The sequence below is a fragment of the Pelodiscus sinensis genome, chromosome 2 (genome assembly GCF_049634645.1).
Source record: "Pelodiscus sinensis isolate JC-2024 chromosome 2, ASM4963464v1, whole genome shotgun sequence".
NCBI classification, from domain to species: Eukaryota; Metazoa; Chordata; order Testudines; family Trionychidae; genus Pelodiscus; species Pelodiscus sinensis.
Genome location: NC_134712.1, coordinates 202,315,613 through 202,341,655, shown reverse-complemented (window position 1 = coordinate 202,341,655; position 26,043 = coordinate 202,315,613). Strand labels below are relative to the sequence as shown.

At 40.8% G+C, this 26,043-nt stretch overlaps 1 protein-coding gene across 10 annotated transcripts in view; it reads left to right on the top strand.

The window, feature by feature from the left end:
- The window catches only part of HDAC9 (histone deacetylase 9), a 705,078-nt gene that overhangs the window by 122,896 nt on the left and 556,139 nt on the right, over positions 1-26,043 (top strand). For 5 of the 10 annotated variants that reach the window (XM_075922247.1, XM_075922246.1, XM_075922245.1 and 2 more), the window contains one exon: positions 11,254-11,361. The exons of 2 other annotated variants lie outside the window; for them this stretch is intronic. In XM_075922247.1, coding sequence (XP_075778362.1) covers positions 11,254-11,361 — 108 coding nt within the window. Of the gene's footprint in view, positions 1-11,226; positions 11,362-26,043 lie in introns of all 10 variants that reach the window. 3 more of the 10 variants (XM_075922249.1, XM_075922251.1, XM_075922248.1) reach the window with 1 other exon arrangement.

Below are 26,043 nucleotides of genomic sequence, written 5' to 3'. Positions count from 1 at the left end.
GGTGGATCCAATCAAGGAGGATGAGGCCCACTTCTAGCAGCTGATCTGGAGGTGTGAATTCCAAGAGAGCAGAAGCTGCTTTTGTAGTTAGCAAGCCATTCACAGTCTTTGTTTAATCCAGAGTTGATTGTGTCAAACTTAAAGATGAACTGTAGGGGTATGTCTACGCTACCCTCCTAGTTCGAACTAGGAGGGTAATGTAGGTATACCGCACTTGCAAATGAAGCCCGGGATTTGAATTTCCTGGGCTTCATTTGCATAAGTGGGGAGCCGCCATTTTAAAATCCCCGCTGGTTCGAACCCCGTGCAGCACAGCTACACGGGGCTCGAACTAGGTAGTTCGGACTAGGTTCCTATTCTGAACTACCGGTACACCTCGTCGGAACCTAGTCCGAACTATCTAGTTCGAGCCCCGTGTAGCCGCGCTGCACGGGGTTCGAACCAGCGGGGATTTTAAAATGGCGGCTCCCCGCTTATGCAAATGAAGCCCGGGAAATTCAAATCCCGGGCTTCATTTTCAAGTGCGGTATGCCTACATTACCCTGCTAGTTCGAACTAGTGGGGTAGTGTAGACATACCCTAGCTTAGCAGTTTCTCTTTGAAGTCTGGTCCTGAAGTTTTTTTGCTGCAGGATGGCTACTTTTAGATCTGCAATTGTGTGTCCGGGAAGATTGAAGTGTTCCCCTACAGGTTTTTGTATGTTGCCATTCCTAATATCAGATTTGTGTCTGTTGATTCTTTTACGTAGGGACTGTCCAGTTTGGCCGATGTATATAGCAGTGGGGCATTGTTGGCACATGATGGCATATATTACGTTGGTAGATGTGCAGCTGAATGTACCAGTGACAGTATGGCTGATCTGGTTAGGTCCTGTGATGGTTTGCTGGTGTATATATGTGGGCAGAGTTGGCACCGAGGTTTGTTGCAAGGATTGGTTCCTGAGTTCGAGTTATTATGGTGTGGTGTGTAGTTGCTGGTGAGAATATGCTTCAGGTTGGCGGGCTGTCTGTGGGCAAGGACCGGCCTACCTCCCAAGGCCTGTGAAAGCGAGGGATCATTGTCCAGGATGGGTTGTAGATCACTAATGATGCGTTGGAGAGGTTTTAGCTGGGGACTATAGGTGATGGCCAGTGGTGTTCTGTTGGTTTCTTTCTTTGGCTTGTCCCGTAGCAGGAGGCTTCTGGGTAGACGTCTGGCTCTGTCGATCTGTCTCCTCACTTCCTCGTGTGGGTATCGCAGTTTACAGAATGCTTGTTGAAGATCTTGTAGGTGTATATCTCTGTCTGAGGGGTTGGAGCATATGCGGTTGTACCTCAGTGCTTGGCTGTAAACAATGGATCGTGTGGTGTGTCCGGGATGGAAACTGGAGGCATGCAGGTAAGTATAGCGGTTGGTAGGTTTTCAGTATAGGGTGGTATTGATATGACCGTCACTTATTTGTATCGTGGTGTCCAGGAAATGGACCTCCCGTGTAGATTGGTCCATGCTGAGGTTGATGGTGGGGTCGAAGCTGTTGAAATCATGGTGAAATTCTTCCAGAGTCTCCTTCCCATGGATCCAGATGATGAAGATGTCATCGATATAGCGTAGGTAGAGAAGGGGTGTAAGTGGACGAGAGCTGAGGAAGCGTTGTAGAAAGCCTCTACATCCATGGTGGCTAGCTCTCTACACAAACATCCCACATGCAGATGGAGTATAAGCTGTCAGGAACAGTATTCCTGATGATGCCACAGCACAGCTGGTGGCTGAACTCTGTGAATTTATCCTCACACGCAATTATTTCAGATTTGGTGACAACATATAGCTCCAGACCAGTGGCACTGCTATGGGCACCCGCATGGCCCCACAATACGCCAACATTTTTATGGCTGACCTGAAACAACGCTTCCTCAGGGTAAATCTAGACTACGTTGCTATGTTGGGATGCCAGAAGTATTCTGAAATAGCAACGCCGCACGTTTAAAAGTGCCTGCTATTTCCCGAAATAGTGAGCGTACTATTCTGGTGTCCCTGTAACCCTTGTTCCCTGAGGGTAAGAGATTTGTCAGAAATGTGCCTCATTTTGAAATTTGGCGCTGTGTAAACAGCACAAAATTTCAATATAAGCTCTTTTGACTTAGATTCAGAATAAGCTACGCAATTTGCATAACACAAATTGCATAGCTTATTCAGACAGAAGGTAGCTGTCTAGATGCACCCTAATTGTGAGTGTATGGCTGCATGCAAGTGTAACATACACAGATTATGTGCCTCTCAGAGTAAACATAATTTTTTTGAGATCAAGAACTGCCTGAGCTCTACTTTCTAGCGTCATTTCCCTAAATGTTTTATAGTATCTACAGTGTCAGCCTAGAAACAATTTTTTGCATATTGTTGTTTTTCTGAAAATTTCTACAGCTGCAAACATGGCTCCTACAGTATCAAGGTGATTTCAACAGAGTAATCTGGCAATATAAATGTAAAGCACCAGTAGAGAGAGTTAAACATACAGGTGATTAACTAGCATGATTAGCCAAAGATATTTCTGTTGTGGGTCACTTTCTAAATCCAGTTACAGGGAAATGGAAGGTGTGCTATACAATAAACTAATCCTGAGGTGTGTGAATCACATGAGTTTGTCTGGATGTTTTAAAATACCTACTTGAGAATGCTCTAGAGTGGAGGCTGCAGTGTTTTTATCTTATTATTAGACTTCCTCTCCTTTTCTTTTTCTGGTGCAGGTATGTCTCGTGAAACCAGGTTTACCCGTACCAGTCGACAAAGGCTTCCTTGTCGACCGAGGCGCATCCAGACTGCCCCGATCTGCTGACAAACAGCTGATCATCAGCTGGTCGGCAGAGTGCGGCAGCCATTTAAATTTAAATGAATCCGCGATTATTTAAATCACGGCTTCATTTCCCTCTGCCGATCAGCCTAATTTACATGGCTCCGTCGATGGAGCCATGTTGTTTAGACACACCCCAAGTGATTATTATTACTATTGTTATAGGAGACTACTAAGTTGACAAAGGGCAACTACTTTGTTTCACACCACATCAGTATGAAAATTCTATGCAATACTTTACAAACAGAGAGATAAGAAACAAATAGATATATGAAACAAATGCTTCAGGGCTCAATAGAGTTGTCTAATAATTTTAAAAATTCATCAAAATAATTTGAAGAAAAACAGCAACATTTGCTGAATAATGTTTATAAAACAGGATTCAAACATTTCTGTGCTTGCTGCCAAGATTTGTATATGTGAAATGCTTATCTAAAGTTTCAGAGATGCCCTTGGCTGGAGATGAAACACTGGATGCAATTGGCCAGTGCTCTAAGGTTGCACCGAATGTGCTGCCTCTCAGGTGCTTAGCTGGCTGGTTCTTGCTTACATGCTCAGGGTCAAATTGCTTGCCATATGTAGGGTCTGGAAGGAATTTTCCTTGAGGTCAGATTAGCAGTGACCTTGGAGTTTCCCCCCTTCCTCTGGTGTGTGTGTGTGTGGGGGGGGGTGTCACTTTTTAGGATTATCTGGGTGTATCTCACTTAATCATTTTCCTACCATTGCAGGCCTTGGACATTGGTCCTGAATGAGGGAATTTGCCAGCCCAGGGAAGGTCCCCATCTACCAGTCACCCAACCCACTACCCCTCCCTGCTGTCTGCTCCAGCCACCTTCCTCCCCTCCCTTCCCCGCCATGCTGCCATGCTACTTCAGCCCGGGCAGCCCAGGATGCCATGGCAGCTGCATCCCCTGCCCTGGCCCTGCTACAGGGACTGCCATGACAGCCGTGTTCCCAGCCTTGCTATCAGGGCTGCTGCCACGGCCCCGGCTCCCGCCCCACTACCCGGGCTGCCGCGACTCTGGGTGTACTACTGGGACTGCCACAGCTGCCCCGGCTCCGCTACCTGGGCTGCTGTGGCCCTGGGTGCACTACCGGGGCTCTGGCCCTGTCTCAGTCTCAGCCCTGCTGGGCTCTCCCCCTCCAGCCTCCTTGCTACTGGGGCTCCCAGGTAGAATTTCCTGGTCCAGGAACATCTGTGGTCCTGTTGGTCCATGGATGTTTCCAGATGAGGGAGTTTCGGTTTTGGGACATCCAAACTGTATTGGTAGAATTGACTCTTTAGTCTAGTCTCTTGATGGCTGCAATGCTTTAATCTAATTTTGGTTGTTGAGTTTAGTGTGTGGTGTTGAGTGGTATTGGTGGTCTGTGATGAATGGGAGAATAGACTACATCACCTAATGGTCCCTTCTGGATTTAAACTGTATGACTCTATGACAGTGCAGGGTTGGGGATGTTTTCCCTGGATTCCCTGAAACCAATGGTAGTTTTGTCACTGACTCATTTTAGTTGTTAGCAATGGATACATTTCCTGGTGTTGTTGACCAGGCACTGGAGTTGGCAGAGCACTTGCACAAAGAGATTTTCATGTTTTTGGATTTCTGCAAGTGCTGTCTGAATGAAACCTGAATCTGGAGCTGTGTTTTCTGGAGCTCTGGCAGTGGTGCTACTTCTGTTTCATTTTAGTTGATAGTTTTACTGTTTTGTCCAATTCTGCTTAACAGGAGCAATATGCAAACTATAAATAAAAGTAGGCAAAGCAGCAATATCTTAAACACAAGGAACACTAATTTCTTTTTCACCAAAGAACTAAACCATTCCCAGTATCCCAAAACTTTTGTGAAAAGGGGGCAATTTCATGACAGAAAGCGTGGATGTCAGACAACAAGTCAATCTTTTGTGAAGTTCCAGATATATTAATGAAAACAGCAATTGAGTTAATTAAAATTCAGTTAGTTATTAAACACTAAATTAAAATGACAGTGAAAGAACAGCCTTAGGTGTGTGACTGTGCATTTTAAAGTGCTACATTTAATGTTTATGCAAAAGTAAGTCTTTTTATATCTTAAAAAGTGATTAGCACCCTAGCAGTACAACTCTCAGGATTTTTTTTTTTTTTTTTTTTTTTGGTAACACTGAATAAGATTTTAAGGTTTTGTTTTAAAATTTGACCTACTTAAAGTTCTGATTAACACCAGCATGATATATTCCTCTGTTTTGCAAGTACTTTTGTATTGCAAGTACAAATGTATGGTAGAAAAAAAGTAATCTCATCTAGGAGCGTAAATGAACCTTATCACATTTAAAGATATAGTTTATTCACTCCATCTGCCTAATTTAGCCTTCAAATATAGACCTATGTTTAATGATACTACAGTCTATTTACTGGGGTGCCTTACCAGCAAACTGTGTCCAGTGATACAAAAAGGCCTTCTCTTGAAGTCAGCTGGCATGACTTAGTAAGGCTTAATCAGCCGCTTTTTGTTACAAAAATAACTTTTCACTTTTTTGTAGGTGGTCATAACACACTCGAGTTGGCTGAGTATAAATGAGTAGGGTTCCAGAACACCTAAAGTGCAAACTTTGCCTCTGTGTGTGTTATTTTAGCCATTGGCAAAGTCTGCCTGCCACAGAAGGTAAAATCAACACCACACAGCTTCATGTCAGTGGGCTGCAAAGGTGTTTGGGGGAAAAGATCTAAGTGAGCCCCATTGGTCATAAAAAAATCTTTTTTTTTAATTTGAATTTCTACTTTTATATTTATGTTTTATTGAAATAAAATATGGATTTAAAAAAATCCATTTGAAATAAGTTTTGAGATTATAATAAAGCTATGCCATAAATGGGTTGTCAATCTCATAAATAATTTAAATTATGTACAAAAATAATATTAAGCAGTACATATTTTATGCCAAGTTTTAAAGAACACAGACTACTGAACTAGTTGAAGCCACTGACTAACATCCAAACCAGTTTTTGACAGCAATATTTTGTTCCATTCAAATAGAGCTTCACAAAATCACAAGAAAAATAATCTATTAATAAGAAATACATCTTTCATCATTTTCTCATATAATAAAAATGTAAAAATTAAGAATTAATGTAAATCAAACTGTATAATTGCTTTAATTAATTTGTATAGCTGTAGCATCCTTATGGTTAACAGAGCAGTACCAAATTTATTGTGAAAGTGCTATGTAATTGCCAGTGAACATATTTTAATGGTAATTAACCAATGAGAATCAACCTTTCTTTAGGAAAATGACTAAGTACAAATGCAAAATCCAATTAAAATCAGTGACTTAAATCAAGGTTTCCTGCTTGCTGAATTAAAACATGGTTAAAGTTGGTGATTTAAACTGCTTTGGTTTAAATCAGTCCATATCTCATGTGTGTGGTTCACAAGTCCCGTTCTTCTCCTTCCTTTGGCTGGAATGGAACCACACAGTACTAAAGCAGTGGGAAGACCAAATATCTACCTTCACCTGGAAAAAGAGACCTGAAATATTTCCCTTTTCAGTGGTCAACAGCTGCTGCCTAAGTACAGGAAAAGAACATAGGTGTGGGCTACCTCCAGGCCCTTGGGCGCTCTACCACACCCCCCTCCACTCTGCCCCAGCTCTGACCCCCAGCCACTCCCATCCCAGAACACCCACCCCATTTCTTCCCACCCTCACTGTGCCCCTTCTCCCAAGGAACTCAGCCCTAGCCTTACTCCACTCTGCCATCTCCCAGCCAGGCCATGTCACCTCACTGTGCTTGCTTCGGGGAACATAACAGGCAGGGGCCAGCATGCTCTACTTCCCATCGCTGCAGTGAAGCAGAGCGACCAGGCTGGGAAGTGGTGGAAAAGAGCAGGCAGTTGGATCACTCCACTTCCCGTAGCTCTTGCAGCCCCTGGTGAGTGTGTGGGTGGGCCCAACCTGTGCTGCCCACCACAAGCCCCCCAGATAGTCCCTCAGGCCACACTGGTCCCGTGGGGCTCCCCCGAAGTGTGGGGCTCAAGGTGGCCACCCCGAGCCATCCTGTGCTGACACTGACAGTTCAGTTGGTGCAAAGCGCTCCTGGTGACGATAGGCATCGTTGACGCATGCACTCCCTCCTGCATCCACAGCCACCTGCCCCAGCCCTGAGCCCCCTCCTGCAACCTAACTCCCTCCCAGAGTCTGCACCCCACAGCTGCACCCCAGCCTCCTACTACAAGTCAGAACCCCCTCTCACACCTCAGCATCCACCCATACAGTTCACTCTTACCATCTCCTGGCCTGAGCCCCCTCCCACACTCAAACTGCCTCCGAAACCCTTCACTCTGACTCCTACCCCAGTTCTGAGCCTGCTCTCACACACCAAATCCCTTGGGGTATGTCTACACTACCCTCCTATTTCGAAGTAGGAGGGTAATGTAGGCATACCGCACTTGCAAATGAAGCCCGGGATTTGAATTTCCCGGGCTTCATTTGCATAAGCCGGGCGCCGCCATTTTTAAATCCCGGCTGGTTCGAACCCCGTGCCGCGCGGCTACACGCGGCACGAACTAGGTAGTTCGAACTAGGCTTCCTAATTCGAACTACCGTTACTCCTCATTCCACGAGGAGTAACGGTAGTTCGAACTAGGAAGCCTAGTTCGAACTACCTAGTTCGTGCCGCGTGTAGCCGCGCGGCACGGGGTTCGAACCAGCCGGGATTTAAAAATGGCGGCGCCCGGCTTATGCAAATGAAGCCCGGGAAATTCAAATCCCGGGCTTCATTTGCAAGTGCGGTATGCCTACATTACCCTCCTACTTCGAAATAGGAGGGTAGTGTAAACATACCCTTGGCCTCCACCCAGAGCCCCCTCATGCCCAGCCCCATGTCAGAACTTTTGAGTACCTGCTTACCTGCTGCAGGTGAAGCCCTGAGCTTCAGTGACCTTTCCTCCCCTATGGTGCTGTGTGTGGCCTGCGATTAATTTTGGCTGTGGGGTAATGGTCTGTGATAGATAAATGATTCTCTATCCCTGCCCTATGACAACCCAATTCCTGTTTCCCTGATACACTTTTGTTGGATGCCTCAATCTGGGTGTGTCACGTGCCTGCAGGCCACCTGTAGACTGAAGCATTTTCACAACCTGTCCCAGGAGACCCGTCAACCCAGGGGGACATATCCAAACACATCCCCGAAACCCCATTCTTTCCCACCACCGCCCTACCCCTAACCTATGGCACCTCGCTCCCCAAGGGAACTGGCCTTTGGGATTATTATGGGGGCAGGGGAAAGGGAGCCTGCAGCAGTCAGGCCCTCCTGTCATGCCATGGAAAGTGGAGGGAGTGCACTCACCGTGTGTGCTCCGTTTCCCTGTGGCTCCTGCCACTGCAGAGATTAGAGTGGGGACCAACTTCTGCTGACACCGTGAGCCAGGCCCCCTTAGTAATTCCTGAGATCGGGTCCCTCAGGGGATAGGGTGCCATAGAAGGAGAGGGCATGGCAGTGGCAGGAAGGGGCGTGGCTTAGGGGGACCGGTTCAGGCACATCCCCGGACCAGATTGAAAATATACTCCAGCTTATAAATGGCCATGGGTAGGGTTGCCAGATACTTTCACAAAAAATAGTGGACATGGGGAAAAAAAGTGGGGGGGAAAGGGGGACCAAAGTTGTTGAGAGGGGAAAAAAAGCACCGCGTGCAAAAAAAAAAAAAAAAAAAAAAAAGTGCCTGCGCCTTTAAATCTCTACACTCCCTACTCCCCTCAGCCCCACCAGATGCGAAATGTTCCAAATGGCCTTCCATCTGAGAAAAACAGAAAATACCAGACATTTTACATGTCCGGTATTTTCTGTATTTTTTACTGGACAGAGGTTGCAAATACTGGACTGTCCAGGCCAGTACCAGACACCTGGGAACCCTACCCAGGGGCTGGAAGTTTGAGACCCCTATTTTAAATAAATCTCTGTCCCTCTGGTATCAGCACCTCCTACTGTCCAGAGCCCTGCACTCAACCCAGACATCTGCACCTCCAACCCCACCCCTTACCAGAGCCTAGCCATAGGTTACACCCACATCTCATACACCTGCACCTTTTCCTCTCCCTCAGAGTCCAGCTACAGGGCATCCCTTAGAGTAGACTGACACTCACTTTCCTTACCCCTCAGAGCACAGGGAGTCAGGGAGAAAAATAGCCTGATCTTGGGTCCTAGGCTTGTATAACACTTCCTGTACTCAGCCTCCTTCCTTCAGGATGTGCCAGGAACTGCAGCTTCTAGGAACCCTCCAGCTCCTTCTCTGTCTTTCTCTGACAGTGTCCTGTCTTAGGAGATGGAAAGACAGACTCTGCTGGGTCCAGCGGCCCCTAGTGGTGACCAGCACCTGTGCACCACTAATTCTGTCCAGAAAAATGAAATTCTGCACAGGACATTAATTCTGCACATTTTCTGCATTCACAGTGGCATGAAATCCCCAAAGGAGCATGAAATATAGACACAAACAAGCAGTGTAATTACAAGCAGTGTAATATGCTGCTGTTGACTTAATTTTGTAGTGTAGATATGTCCTGAATATGTTTTCCAGATCTGTTGAAAAGCTCTGTGTAAGTGTGAAAGCTTGTCTTTCTCACCAGCAGTAGTTGGTCTGAGAAAAGATATCACCCATAACCTCACCCATCTTGTCTCTCTAATTCTGTTTCCAAACTGTGAAGAGCCTGAGGACCTTTTAAAATTTCTTCCAGAGCAAATCAGCCAAAAAAAATTGTATTGTTTGTTACATTGTGGTAGACCTATTAACCACTAGTATAATTTAAATAGATCTGTATTATCTTAGGCAGATTGTAGGCTATAGTCTATACTTAAAATGCTGTCTGTGGCACAGTTGCAGCTGTGTTGAGGTAGCATCATAAGTGCAGACACTTACTACAGTGACAGGTGGGATTCTCCTGTTGCTTTATGTAATTCACCAAGAGGTGTTAGGTAGATCAAAGGAAGGATTATTCCATCAAAACTACATCTGTCAACATTATGAGTTCTGTTAGTTTAACTACCTCTGTCAGGGGTGTGGAAATTTCTCCTGGATTGGAATTTTTTAAGAAGGCACTTGTTCTTGCTTTACATATTTGCTGCCAGGAGAGAGAACCCTTGGAAGCATAAAATGCTTATGAAGCTGCAAAAGGCAAAATGTAATTTCCATTAAAAGACACATAAACCTTATAGCTTAGTTTAGCTTTCTTGACTGTATGAATAAAACCAGTCATGTTTATTGTGGCAACATTGTTAATAGTGAAAGTTATGATTCCTAACATCAGATCTAAAGTTTAATGTCTGCTTTAATAAAAGAAGGCAAAAGTAATGAAGGAAAGACCAACACTGCCGTCTTACTAATTAGATGCAATTAAAAAAATTTGTCTGTTTTCAGTGTCAGTTTCATTATTGGTGTTTTCTTGCTACAGTTATAGAAGACACAAAGCAATTGTCTACAGCTTATGTCAGCATAACTTGCATTACTCAGGGATCCACCCCAGTGACGTAAGTTTATACTGCGATAAGCACCAGTGTGGACAGTGCTATGTTGGCAGGAGAGCTTCTTCTAACGCCTCTTGTAGAGAGGATTTCATTGTGTCAACAGGAGAGCCCTCATCTCCATCAGATGTGGTACAGTAGCACCAGTGTAATGCAGTGTGTGTGTAGATGTTCACATAGAGGTTTTCTGAAATAATTTTTATGACAAGAAATACTGTTTGGATGAGGGTATAGCTTCTAATTTGTAGTAATTAATTCAGATGAATACTAGAGGATATTAAAATGCATTTATTATGTTAAACATGTAACCATGGAAAAATTTCAGTGGTCACACATTATTTACACGTGGGGGGACTCCCCGAGAGCCAGTGCTTGCAGGAAGCCAGCTTTTAAGCCATCTCCCTGTGAGCACTGGCTCCTGTCTGGCCTCCTGCTCCTCTCATTTCCCCCCTCCCTCGCACAGCTGTCTCTGATACAGAGACAGCAGTAGAGAGGGTCGGGGGGCTGAGGAGCTGCATGTAATCCTGAAGGTTAACCGATGAATCCAGGTTAATCCTCCTCGGTTAATCATTTACATGTTTACACTTTCACATCCCTAAAAAATACTAAAAACAATCTCTTCAAAATGTTATTTTACAGTGTGGTATATGGTCAAAATGGTATTTTCTCTCTTGAGGTATAAGTCAAAAGACTGACTTTTGCATTTTTACTTTGTAAAGCCATTGTTAGTATATCCTGTATTTTATATAACTATCGTTTGTAATGTGGTATGTGAGAAGTTGCTACATATAAAATAGAAGTTGCTTTCGGAGGAACATAATATGAACTGTTCATTCAGGTAGAGAAAGTTGACTGTAATCAAAATTGTTTCATTTTCCTGTACTAAGTGTTTTTCTTACTTTGCACTAAAATGAACTTAGAATGAAAATGTTTGGGATGCATTACAGAAGCCTCTTTTGAGAAGCATCTTAACTACCCAGAACCATTTGGATGCCTTCAGAGGGGCCTTTCTACAGTGTTTCCCACCATGTATTGGAATAGACTGTGGGGCTATGGTAAGTAATGCAAATACTTGCTTACAACTATCCGTACATTTTAAGCCAGAGTACAAGTGTTTGACAAATATATTTGTCCTCATTACATTGGATTTTCTCCTCTGATACCAAGATATGGTATTCCAAGATCATTCATCCATGCTACAAAGCAGTTTTATGCTTGGTAATGAGAATGAATGAAGCAAGTTTAAAAAATTAATCCAGTGTTGATGGTTTTCAATTTCCTATTGCTTGTTTTTACTCTATTTTAAAATAGTAATATTGCTGTCACTACTGTCACTTATTTTAACAAACTAATTGCTTAGATTGAGACAGGGATATTATAAAACATTGTATTTTGCTTACAAATAGCACAGAAATTAAGAAAAGTCCTTCTAGATTGGGCAGAAATTAATGTGCAGATGTGAGTGAGCTTTCCAAATGTGATCAGCTATTTTTAGATATGTAGGAAAATACACTTTTTCTGGATAACAGATTTGTTGTGTTTCACTAGAAGAAATAAGTTGTCATTATGTAAGCATACAGAAGGTATATCAGAATTGATATCTGTCTACACAATTCTCAGGGCAAGTAACAACTGCAAAGTGAGAGATTGCTGTTCTAGAGTGTATCTGCAGTGTTATCAAATTAAACCTCAATTCTTGCCAAGACAAACTTTTACAAAATGCAGTAGTTCAGGGGAAATACTTGACACATTATTAAATACTTGGATTTATTTTTGATAGATGTTTCCCATCCTTATTGTGGGAAATTATTCAGGAGTGTAACTGAAAATGAGGTTTTTATTTTGGCTGACCAGTTACACAGACCAGTCATATTAGGACTCCATCCTGCAAGGTGCTAAGTACTGTTATTTGTCATTCTATTTAGTGGGAGTTTTGGCAAAACCAGGAATGTAGAATCTGGCCTATGATGGATATGTATGAGAATTTTTTTATTTACATAGCATATTTTCATATTTATTTGGGCTGCAGGATAACACATCAAATATTAGACTGTCTGAGAACAGTAGATACCAGTAAAGTTTTTGTATGATTGTGCATGCAAGAGGGGGTTTTGGAACACTTTGATAAACTAAATAGTAATAAGTCACCAGGACCAAGTGGGTTTTACCTAGGAGTTCTGAAGGAACTCAAATGTGACATTACAGAACTACTAACTGGTTTGGAATATATTAGCGTCCGTACCAATGACAGGATAGCTATTATGACACCAGTCCTTTAAAAGGGCTCTAGAGTTTCAGTTACAGTTCAGTAAGTCTGACTTCAGTATTGGGCAAACTAGTTGAAATTATAGCAAACAACAAAATTATCAGACACATAGGAAAGAGTCAGCATGGTTCTGGGAAAAGGAAATCCTGCATCCCCAATCTACTAGAATTCTTTGGGGAGGGGGAGTCATTAAGCATGAGGACAAGGGGGATCCACTGGATGTAGTGTCTAGAAAGCCTTTGACAAAGTCCCTCACAAAAGGTTCTTAAGCAAAGTCAGCTGTGATGGGGATAAGACATGGATTGGTAATTCATTCTGTGTTATAATAAAGTTTTATTTTTGATAAACTTATCTCTTTTTCTTATGTGTTTTTGTGATTTTTTTTATTTTGTGATTGACTTTTGAACTTTTAACAAACGTATTGTATTATACATTACCTTTGAATTCATAGACAGTATTTTCTCTCCATTAACAAGCAAATATATTGCTCAGTAACTTGATTTGTGGAAATCGAGAAAGAATTACTGCTTGGAGTGCACCTCAATGATTCCTATTTTCTTACAGATAAAATTCACTTATGCTCTTAAATAGCTGGAAACCCCAAGGGCCACCCATTTATAGAATTTTTCATTTAGCAATGCAGTTGTTTTTATGTTGTTAAGTATCATCTCTTGAAAATGTTTGTGTATAATTGTTGTTGGTATAAAATTATCCATGTTGTGCATATCTTTTTTTGGTCAACGTGGTCCACAGTGTGAATAATAACTTGCAACACATCCGTGTTTCTCCCCAGTTTGCTAATGACTCAACAAATAAACAGTCCTGAGAAGGGTGGGGAGTGACCCCATGAGTGTTTCCTCCTTTAGATCTTAGGGTTCTCCTGTCACCCCTGCTAGGCCACTCTGGTAGTACTGCTTCTCTGCTTCTCTTCCCACAGGACTCTAGAGCCCTGCTCTCCAGGTGTCCCTATTCATAAGGAGCAGGAAGCATTGAGTGCCACGTAACTACTCTGTCTGCCCCTTTTCTGACCAGCTGTAAGCCTGACTCACCCAAGCTCCCCCTCTCAGGGTCTTTCTCACTTGGTCTCCCTCTAAGTTCAGGTACACTCTTTTAACATTCAGCTGGGGTCAGCTGACCAGTCATAGGTAAACTCACCCTACTCCCTCTTAAAGGACCAGTGTCAGCCTTTGACAATACTACAAACCAGGGGGCTTTTAGAGGTGTAAGGAAACAAAACAAATATGCCATATCTACTATATATTTTGGAGAATTTGTGTGTCATTTCTTTATTCAGTCATGTCCCTGTGTCCATCCATCTGCGGGTCCACCTGTTCAAGAGCTCATCCTAAACAGGAAAAACTTAAAAAACAATAAATAGTCTAGCCGTGCCTTAAAGACTAACAAAACATGTAGATGGTATCCTGACCTTTTGAGGGTACAACCATGAGCCCACGAAAGCCCAGGATACCATCTACATGTTTTGTTAGTCTTTAAGGCGCTGCTAGACTATTTGTTGTTTTTTAAGTTTTTCCTGTTAACATACTAACTTGGCTACCCCGCTGAAGCTTTCCTCCTAAACAGTAAGAGCTAGGTCCACCAAATTTGGTGTACAGATTCCTCTTAGCATAGCATAATGCAAGGTAAGGGTTTGTTTGTGCCAGGACAATGGCATGTACCTGGAATTCAATTGTTTCCTCATAAAATGGAAAGAGAGGGGCCTAATAGGAGGGACAATTATACTGTGAAATGACTACGGGGGGGGGGGGGGGCGGAGGGGGCAGCAAGAGGCCAGAGATGGGGCTATAACCCCATTGTGCCAGAAGAGTACTGGGGTGAAGATAGGAACCGCTATCTACTATATATTTCAGAGAGTTTGTCTGTTTGTTTGTGTGTTGTTTGTCTGTGTGTCTGTCTGTCCCCTAGCCAGGGGACATGTACCCCTCCCCTGGCTATGCCCACTGCAACAGCCATGGACAGGTGCTTCTCACTTGGCCCAAGCTGCTGTGGTTGAGAGAGGGCTGTGGTAGTCCTCTCTCTCTAGGGCAGCCTGCATACTGAACCCTCATCCCTAGCCCCACCCCGGAGCAATGATTTAAATGAAGTAAAACAAAATGTATTTGAGTTAAGGACCTGAGCAATGCAGGGCAAATCTTCTATTTGATAAATAAAGACGTTGCATATCTAATTTCTATGTAGAATTGTCTACACAAAATAGGCACCATATTCATCTGCTAGCCTTCACAATTGTTTATTTTTTTTATTCAGTCATGTTAACTGCACATGGAAAGTGTAGTCCAGATCTTGCAACAGATAGCAGCACACAAATGGACTTCAGTGGGAACTCAGTAGATTCAATTGTTTGTCTGTGCACTATCAATTGAAAGATTGGATCTTAAGTGAGGCAAATGAGCAAGTTTTCTATGACCAACTGCCTACTTAGTTACTTAGATGCATATTAAATTACTCGAGGTAAATGTACAATGGATTTTTTTTCAGATAGCATGGAGATCTGAGTGTGGAATAGACAGGGATATGATTCTGGAGGCAGAAGTTGAATTGATTAACTTGTTTGCAGAAATTCTGTTTTTCAATCCAGAACATTATGAAAACATATACAAATTTGGCTATCTGAAAATAGCTTCTCTGTGTGAGAGAGAGAATGAGTGAGTGAGAGAGAGAGAGAGATGTCTAGGAGAAAAACAGCATTTGTCTCACTTAATATACCCAAGCAAAGAAGCAATAAAAATTCAGCTTAATTCAGAAGGTCATGCAAAAGGTAGTTATTGTTGTAGACCAATGATATTTTATTTGTACTGAAAATCCCACCTTGTAGAAGCTGTCTATTAAAATGATACATGTCAATAGTATTAGCTAAAATGTAGCTTCCATGGATTATGGACCTAATTCTGTTAATGAAATCTGGCAAATCCTCACTTACGATGCCCCATACATATTACAGATTTTTTCTTGGTGCACATTTGATCACTATGTTTATGTCTACACAGCAGTATTATTTTGGAATAACTGTCATTATTCTGAAATAACATAGTCTGCATCTACACAGCGAGCAGTTATTTCGACATAATGTCAAAATAATATTGAGATGGAGGACTTTTTACTCTAACTTCTATAGCCCTCATTTTACAAGGAGCAAGGGAAGTTGTAGGAAGAGTGCTCTGACTCAGACTTCCTGCTGTGTAGGCAGCACCAAAAGCTGAAATAAGCTATTTTGACTTAAGTTACGCAGTTTACGTAGATCAAGTTGCATAGCTTATTTCGGCTTTAGCCCGGCTGTGTGGATGTACCCTATAATACCTCTGTGCACTTCCATACTGCTTTCTCTCCAATGATCTCAAAGCACTTTATCAACATGAACGAGTTAAGCCTTCAACACCCTTGTTAAACAGTTGAGTAGTTGAGTATGTGAGGAACAAAGAGGTTAAGGAGTAGAAAGTACCTTTAGGTGCTGTCCTGAAAAAGGGATAATGTATAAGCTCCAAGAGTAGCACTGGCAGACACTGGACCTCAGAAATGTAACTGAATCACATTTGCTCCCAGAGGATATTAATTTTCAGCTGATCTGTACCAGTAATTAATGATCATCCTCCTTGTGCTGACTCAGCTGCAGTGGCCAGCAAATTAGAAACATTAAACAAGACTGTATTTCAGCTGCCCCCAATCCTTATCTTTCCCTAACCACTTTCTAATCTAGGAAAGGAATAAGCGGACAGAGAATTCCATCTGTGCACCTGGACCTAATGAGCAGAGCCCTGCACTGGGCATGAGCAAGACCCGCATTGCGCATGTGCGTGCCACTGGTGAATGGGGCAACCGGCTGAAATCTACTCGCCTGTGGCGAGTAGGTTCAGTGTTTTGTCGAGCCCTACTAATGAGGCTATCCTCTCTCCTTTCCTTGCCTATAAAAGGACCTAAAAAGCACTGGGTCCAATGTGGGGAGGAGTCCTGTGGTGCGCACACTGCAGTAGGGAGCCATAAGTCTGCCTTCCGAGGACTCTTTTGGAAGTTCTAGTTAGAGGCTGTTCCAGGAGTGGGGTTGGGTAATAGGCCATGTGTTGGAGCTGTGCTGCTGATGACCTATGTGGATGTCAAAATGATGCCACATGATAAACAAATTGGACAAATAATTCTGTTTTTTTTTAACCCTAGGTAATTGCACATTAAAAAAAATAAAGTTAAACTACTATTAAGGTTACAGAACTGAGAATTCAAAAGTTCAAAAATGCTGGAATTGTTTGACTGTGCAATCTTAATTCTGCGTATACATTACATATACATTACATTATCATGGATGGTGCTCAGAAAATGACTGATAGCTGTTCAGATCAATGTTGTCTATAGGACCCTTCACTCATTTGTTGAAGAAGCTCATTTGTTCAGTGAATGGAGCAGGGGCTTGTAAGAAGAGGCAGAATGTTCTGTTGGCTAAGGCAGCTGAATGCTGACTTGGAGAACTAGGTTATATCCCTTTCTCTGACACAGTGCTGGGCAAAGTCACTTAAGACAAACTTTTCAGAGATGTTCACTAATTGTGTGTTCATAATTTCCTGAATTGGTACCCCCTGGCATGTATTGAAGATCACATGTGTGACTGAAGTCAATGGGAGCTGTTCTTGGAACATCCAAACTGTTACAGAATATTAAATACTGTGAAAAATCAAGCCCTAGGTATGCCAAATTAATAGAAACTTTTTTCCTTACTCTCTCTGCACCTCAGCTTTTTTATAGTGGGGATAATCCCTTACTCCAGAGGTGGGAAACCTATGGCCTGAGGGATGGATCCAGCCTTCTGCTTAGTTTGATCCATGGCAAATCTCTGGAAGCCCCAGGCCTAAGCCTTCCCCCACATTGGGGCTGGAGTGCAAATGTTGGCTTGTCCTGCTCCAGGCGGAAGCCATGAGCCTCATTACCAGAGCAAAGCTCTGACACCCCAAGTTGAGTGAGGTGAGGACTGTGTCTGCCCCTGACTGGGTCAATAACTCCTGACCCCCACCCTGCCTTACTCCTTAACCTCATGGGACTTCTGGAGATATTTGTTTGCAAAGCACAGTCATACTATATTGACAAGTAGTCCAGAAAAGCCCATGAGGAAATTAATAATTTTGTTTTCAAAGCAGAGTTTGAATAGTGTATAATAAATAAGATATGGGGCCATGCATTGAAAAATGAGGAGGAAATAAAATATTGCATAACTGAGCACTGACCATCCTGTGCTTTGAATGAGGCAGTGGAACTAGTGAAAATATTTGATCATGTAATTAAAGATTACATCATAATGCATACATAAAAGGGGGAAATTAAGGTTGTCCAGGCAACCTTAATTATTATATTTTCTTAACTATATTAAGTGCTTGACTCTTAACACAGCTTTTGTGTAAAAATCCATATAAAATCAGTAGGTTGAAAATAGAGCCATAAAAAGTGCATTTCTGATGTTTTTGCTTCATATTATTTTTGGTGGGTATTTTTGAAAATCTTCATGGAAGAAGAGGATTTTTGTTTTAAATGAGGGATTTGAAAGCAGAAAGGGAGATCATCATGTACATTCCCCGAAGCATTTCTGTAGTAAGGTACATTATTTAATGTATATGTAGTAATCTAGTGCCTGGAACCTTGAAGCAGAAAATGAAGCACACCATTCACTCTCTATACATTTTACTATTCATACCAGTCTTCTAGTCAGTTTAAATAACCTCATTACGTATGCAGCAAAATACTGCAAACTTTTCTAAAAATGCTTTGTTTCTTTGACAGTTTATTCATTTTAAATATATCAAAGAGCTTCTTGCTTAATTTTAGATACTATCTGCAATTAAATATTTTGACAGATTACCACCAGTTTTATTCTACTTTAAATATTTTGGCAGTGGGAAAATGTTTCAATCTCAGTTCACAATTATTTTGAGGTAGAAAAAATTTGGAAAGAGGTAGATTTAGTCTTATCTTTGAAAATACCACATTCAGATGTGTCTCTAATTCTGTGAAATGCTTGGGTTTTAATGCTTGTTTTAATCATTGCTGTGTATCTTTTATATTCCCATATTTTGACAAGAAAAGGAGATTTTTGTGGGAGATTTATTTATATGCAAAGGACGTACAGAACCATAAGCAAGAAATATTATCCTTTTTATTATTTTAAAAATCCTTTTGATTTTGTTACTTGTAATTCAAGCCTAATAGTTGTTGTGTTTTTCTGCAATTCAGTAAGCACTGCAAGGCCAGATTCTGGTCAAGTCTATTGACTGCTGCATGGGTATTGATTTAAGACAAGGTAGAATTTGTCCCAATGAGTGGAGTTGGTTGGGAATTTTTCAATTAAGCATTTTTCATCAGAAAGTCTGATTTATCGAGTTGGTTTATCAGGCCCAGAATTGAGTTTCTGGTCTAAAAGAGATACACAGAGCCCCTAGATTAGCCACTATCCCAAGAGCTAGAGTACTCAGCCATCCTCATGAAGAATATGGGAACCACAAGTTTAAGTTTGCATTCCACGTGAGTGCCCTAATTTAGGGCCTCTAACCACTGGGCTATCAAGTCGTTATCTTGTTGGCCAAATGAATATTTAATTATTTATGCAAAATAGAACAGCTCCTGAGAGACTGTTCAAAATAGAACAGCTATTGAGAGACTGATCCTTAGGCCAGTGGTTTGGATGTTTGCCTATCAGGCAAATGTGTGTGTGCAGGTGGGGAGATGGGTGTTTTGGCCAAAATTTTCAAAAAAGGCTTGTATTTGTTCTAGTGCTGAGCTGAAACATATTTTAAAACTTCAAATTGAAAGAGCATTCTTGTGTTCTAGTCACAAAAATTTTTAGCCCACGTGTTCGGTATCTTTTGGGAGAGCATCTGGCAACCTTATTCAAAAGACTGGGCCAAATTCTGCCTATTCATGTAACCTTATTGGCATTTGTGACGTTGCATGGGGAACAATGAATAAGCCAATGTTGAATGCTTTTTAATAAATGTAATTTTTTTGTAGCTACAACTGACTGAGTACTTTGTGATTAACATGTGACTGGTAGTCAAGAGTCTGTTCCTAGCTCTGCCACAAGCACAAGTTGTTTAAACCCATTTTCCCAATTGGTATATAGAGATTAATTATACCCATCTTGCACTGTATGTATCATAGATGTGATGATCAGTTTGTTAATATTTGGTCTGTGCTCACGTACTACAGTATAGTGATACATTGGAAAACAGAAATTTTTGATCTCATATTTAGTAAGGATTAAGGACTTAATACAGCAGAATACCTTGAAGTCAGCGGGTGTCTTTCTGTTGATTTCAATGGGCTTTGAAGCAGACCCTGAATGGAAAAGAAGGCAGAATTCAAGGTGAAAGTATAGTACTGTTTCTTCCCCTCCCTCCCCCATGAAAGAAGGGAACAGGATGCAAATCTGTAGATACTGTGCACATATTCCCTCTGCCGCACACACACATAGTAAAAGCTGAAAGTAAAATTGAGAGATTGACTCTATGTTGGATTGCCAGGGTTGATGTGCTAACACAAATAGCCACGCACTGCAAGTCACTGCCATGGAAGCACTCTGTCATTACCGGGACAATGCACATGACAGTTGACAATATTCTCATGATGTCAACTGTCTGGTATGTACGCCTCATCTGTGCATCTTTCTAATGCACCCCAATCTTGAGCCTAGATGAACTAATAATATCAAATGCTTAGGAATTCTTTAAAAGATTCTGTTTCATCTTACCATGGACCTTTTATTTTAGACATTTGGATGTATCTTTTCTGTGGCGCTTTTATAGACTTTGAAATAGTTTCAGGGAATAATCTGAATAAATAAGAATAAGAAGTGCATGATAATTTTTCATTCCTGTCGTATGTGTATCCGCTTTTATGTACACAAAACAGTTATTCCACCATTGAGTAATGGATTGAACTCTTAAAAATAAAATGGTCTAAATGAGTTTGATCTGCTGAAAAGTCAGGGTCAAATGTACCCTAGCACGACTCCATTATCTCAGTTGGAATTACATTGGAAATTAATTTGGCCCATAATATTCAGTGTTTGTTACTGAACTATGCAATCAAGTTAATAGTTTTTAATAACCAATCTTTTTTTTACTGAGAGGATTTTCCAGTTTGAAAAAGTATAATTTACTTAATCAGCTGTATTTCAGAGTTCAAAAACTGCTTTATATTAGATAGACCTCATCACTTAGGAGCTTTTATAGAAATCAGCTTTGTAAAAATCCTGTTGCTTCAATTAATCTTTAACAGAATTTCCATTTTTCTCCATTACTCTTTTGCAGTTCTTTTTCCCAAACATTAAGCTTGGAGTTAGTTAGAATATTACAAGGCAGTGAAGCATCTGATGCTGTCATTTGAAGTTTGATTGCATGCATAGACTTTTAGTAGACATTTCTAGTGTTCTTAACAGAATGGATAAAATGGCTGACAAAGATTGTGTTAAATAAAAACTACTTGAACTACTGACAGAATACTTCATATACAATGCATGCCTTTCAAATAAACATTGATTATGGGAACAAGATCCTTTAAGATGAATTTACATCTCAAAATGTAGAAATGTGAATTAAACTTTATTGCTTTTATTGTCCATGTAATTATCTATTTTCATCCTTCAATGGGTAGTTATTTATGCTAAGTACCCTGTATATGCAAAGTGAAGCATGCATGCTCCTGTAAAACCTTCCTTTAGCTTTTCACATCAGAGTCATAATTTGTCACTTGAGCTTTCTCTATGTGGAATAGAAAGTAGGGAGACAAAGTAAAGCATAAGGTCTTTCTGCATCCAAATAATCTTAAAAAAAAAAAGTATATCAGTTCTGAACAGAAAACAGCAATAAACTTTTTAAAATGAAGATGATTTAAATGTGCATGGTATATTTTTATTCATTTATTTTTGGTAAATTGGAAAGTCTACTTTCATGAGAAAATTATACTTTGGCCTCTGATGTCACATGTTAAGGCCTTTGAATTTTCCAGCTCTTGTTAATGTGAACACTGTATTCAGTGCATTTCTCTAACAGATTATTGATAATGATAAAAGTCAGCATCCTGTAATTATAGCAGGGACACACAATGGAGGCTGTCTGTTGTCAGTCTTCTGAGATCATAGCCCTTTTTTTCTTTGCATGGTAACACTAGATAAAAACTAGTATAGAAAAATGGACATAATGATGTGTTTTCATATTAAAAGGGGTGCTTTCTATGGTCAAAATTTGCAGGCTTCTGATAGTACAGCATTTTTATTAGCTGTTTTATTGTATTATTTCCTGGGGGAGAGAGTTACTGTGTTTTAAAATGCCAAATACTTAATCTATAGTCCAGCCATTAAAACTAGTTTTCATTAGCTGGTGATGTTGAGCTTGACAATTTTTACTGTGATTCCACTGTGAGTTATATATTTGAAAACCAACTGTACTGGGATCTGAGATGTCAGCTCTGGCAAAAATTGCTGTTGTCCACCATTCAGTGCATTTTCAGGACATCCCGCTAGTATGGTTGGAGGCATTATTAAAGTTAAAAAGAGACAGTGTTCAGTGTGGAGAAGTATCACTAGGAGATTAGTCTTGTCTAGATTTTTTAGAAATATAATATTTACATAACCAATTCATGTAATTATTTATAAGGCACTAGCAATGGGTTAGGTACTTGTACAGTCAGTTATGAATATATTTGGTCAGGTTGACAAAGGTGTTAACTGAGATCAGTGGACACTCATTTACACCTGTTCAAAATGTGCCCAAATTCTTCTCCTCAAATAGCTCACCATCTAAACAATCTTTGTAGAAATTAAAAAATGCTGAAAAGCGGTGGGGTTCAGTTGTGGTGATTTTCTTTCTATCTAAGAAATTCCTATCCTTACAGAATAGCAGTAGGGATATAATACCGACTACCTGACCAGAATAGTGATAGTGACTATGAAATGCTAACAGAGATTAGAGAGGCTATCAAAATTAAAAACTCAGTAATAGTGGGAGATTCAACTGGGAGATTCAACTATCTCCATATTGACTGGGTACATCTCACCTCAGGATGGGGTGCAGAGATAAAATTTCTTGAGACCTTAAACGACTGCTTCTTGGAGCAGCTGATTCTGGAACCCGAAAGAGGAGAGGCAATTCTTGATTTAGTCCTAAGTGGAGTGCAGGATCTGATTGAAGGGGTAAATATAACGGCACTGCCTGGAATTAGTGACCATAAGGTAATAAAATTCAATATCCTTGTGGTGGGAAAAACACCTCAGGAGTCCAACATTATGCCATTTAATTTCAGAAGGGGAATTACACATAAATGAGGAGGTTAGTTAAACAGAAATTAAAAGGTGCAATGACAAAAGTAAAATCCCTGCAAGCTGCATAGAAACTTTTCAATTACACCATAATAGAGGTCTAACTTAAATGTATACCCCAAATAAAAAAACAAAACAAAATAAGAAAACCAAAAAAGTGCCACTGTGGCCTAACAACCGAGTAAAAGAAACAGTAAAAAGGCATTGCTTAAAAAGTGGAATTTAATCTTAGTGAGGAAAATAGAAAAGACCATAAACTCTGTCAAATTAAGTGTAAAAATATAATAAGAAAGGAAAAAAGGAGTTTGAAGATCAGCTAGCCAAAAAACTCAAAAAGTGATAACAAAATGTTTTTAAGTACATCAGAAGCAGGAAGCCTGTTAAACAACCAGTGGGGCCTCTGGATGATCAAGATGCCAAAGGAGCACTTAAAGGCGATAAGGTAATAGCGGAGAAACTAAATGAATTATTTGCTTTGGTCTTCATGGCTGAGGATGTTAGAGAGATTTCCAAATCTGAGCCACTCTTTTTAGGTGACAGATCTGAGGAATTGTCTCAGATTGAGGTGTCATTAAAGGAAGTTTTGGAACAAATTGATAAACTTAACAGTAACAAGTCACTGGGATCAGATGGCATTCACCCAAGAGTTCTGAAAGAACTCAAATGTGAAATTGCAGTACTACTAACTATCACTTGTAACCTATCCTTTAAATCAGCTTCTGTACCTAATGACTGAAAGATATCTAATGTGATGCCAATATTTAAAAGGGGCTCTAGAGGTGAGCCTGGCAACATCAGACTGGTAAATCTAACGTCAGTACCAGGCAAATTAGTTGAAACTATAGTAAAGAATAAAATTGTTCTGACAAATAGATTAACATAATGTATTGGTGAAAAGTCAGCATGGTAAAAGAAATCATGCCTCACTAATCTACTAGAGTTCTTTGAGGGGAGTCAGTAAATATGTGGAGAAGGGGATCCAGTGGATATAAGCCTTTGACAAGGTCCCTCACTAAAGGCTTTTAAGTAAAGTATGTTGCCATGGGATAAGCGGGAAGATCCTCTCATGGATTGATAACTGGTTAAAAGACAGGAGACAAACAGTAGGCATAAATGGTAAATTTTTGGAATGGAGGGAGGTAACTAGTGATGTCCCCCAAGGGTCTGTAGTAGAATCAATCCTATTCAGTCTATTTGTAAATGCTCTGGAGAAAAGGGTAAACAGGTGGCAAAATTTGCAGATCATACTAAACTGCTCAAGATAGTTAAGACTAAAGCAGACTGTGAAGAGCTTCAAAATGATCTCACAAAATGACTAATGAAATTTAACGTTGATAAATATAAAGTAATGCATATTGGGAAAAAATAATCCCAACTATACATAAAATATGATGGGGACTAATTTAGCTATAACTACTCGAGAGAGATCTTGGAGTCATTGTGGATAGTTCTCTGAAAACATCCACTCAATGTTCAGCGGCAGTTAAAACAGCAAACAGAATGTTAGGAATCATTTTAAAAAAAAGGGTCATAGAATAAGACAGAGAATATCGATATAAAACCATGGTATGCCCCCATCTTGAATACTGAGTACAGATGTGGTCGCCTCATCTCAAAAAAGATATATTGGCTTTGGAAAAAGTTCAGAAAAGGGCAACAGAAATGATTAGGGGTTTGGAACGGGTCCCATATGAAGAGATTAAAGAAATTGGGACTTCTCAGGTTACAAAAGAGGAGACTAAGGGGGGATATGATAGAAGTCTATAAAAAAGTGAATAAGGAAAAGTTATTTACTTGTTCCCATAACATAAGAACTAGGGGTCACTAAATGAAATTAACAGGTAGTAAGTTTAAAACAAACAAAAGGAAGTTTTTCTTCACACAGCACAGAGTCAGTCTGTGGAACTCCTTGCCAGAGGAAGTTGTGAAGACCAGGACTTTAACAGGGTTCAGGAAAGAACTAGATATTCATGGAGGTTAGCTCCATCAATGGCTATTAGCCAGGCTGGGTAGGAATGGTGTTCCTGGCCTCTGTCAGAGGCTGGGAATGGGTGACAGGAGAGGGATTACTCAATGATTTCCTGTTCTGTTTACTCCCTTTGGGGCATTTGGCATTGGCCATGGTCAGCAGACAGGATGCTGGGATAGATGGACCTTTGATCTGACCCAGTATGGCTGTTCTTATGTTAATTCTGTTGAATAGGCATTAGCATTTGCACACTTATTGGCAGAAATGTTTTTTCAGAAAGGGCTTGAAGTAGGCTAAAGCATGGTGAATCAAAACAGGAGGAGGGTTCCAGACACTTGGGCTGTGTCTACATTGGCACCCCTTTCCGGAAAAGGGATGCTAATGAGACACTTCGGAATTGCAAATGCCGCGGGGGATTTAAATATCCCCCGTGGCATTTGCATGAACATGGCTGCCGCTTTTTTCTGGCTCGGGGTTTTGCCGGAGAAAAGCACCAGTCTAGACGGGATCTTGAGGAAAATATACCCTTTTCCGGAAGATCCCTCATTCCTACTTTCAAGTAGGACTTTAACAGGGTTCAGGAACGTAGGAATAAGGGAGCTTCCTGAAAAGGGTTTATTTTCCGCAAGAGCCCGTCTAGACTGGCATTTTTCTCCGGCAAAACCCCGAGCCGGAAAAAAGCGCCAGCCATGTTCATGCAAATGCCGCGGGGGATATTTAAATCCCCCGCGGCATTTGCAATTCCGAAGTGTCTCATTAGCATCCCTTTTCCGGAAAAGGGTGCCAATGTAGACACAGCCTGGGAGAGTGAATAAGTCCTGTGAAAAAGACAAAGAAGGGGATTTACAGTGCGGGAAGTAAGTTTCTAAGTTTTCTTTAAATGCCATTGTTTCAGCTTAGTTATGTTTCAGTGTTAGGACTTTTAACATCTATAGGGACATTCCAAGAGTTGCATTAGACTGCATTTTTATCCACTGGAAAAAAAATGAATAAATTGGTGTTGTGTAAATCTTGAAATTGTATAGCCATTAAAACCAGTGGTCTTATTAGGAATATTTTTTCTGTCAAGTTATGTGAAGTGTTCCATGGCTTTGTATAGCTGCTCTATGAAACTGAAGGAAGTCCTCCATCATAGGTTTTGAAGTGGACTCTTTCTACTTGTGGATAAATAATTTGAAAGCATTATGAAAAAATTTATC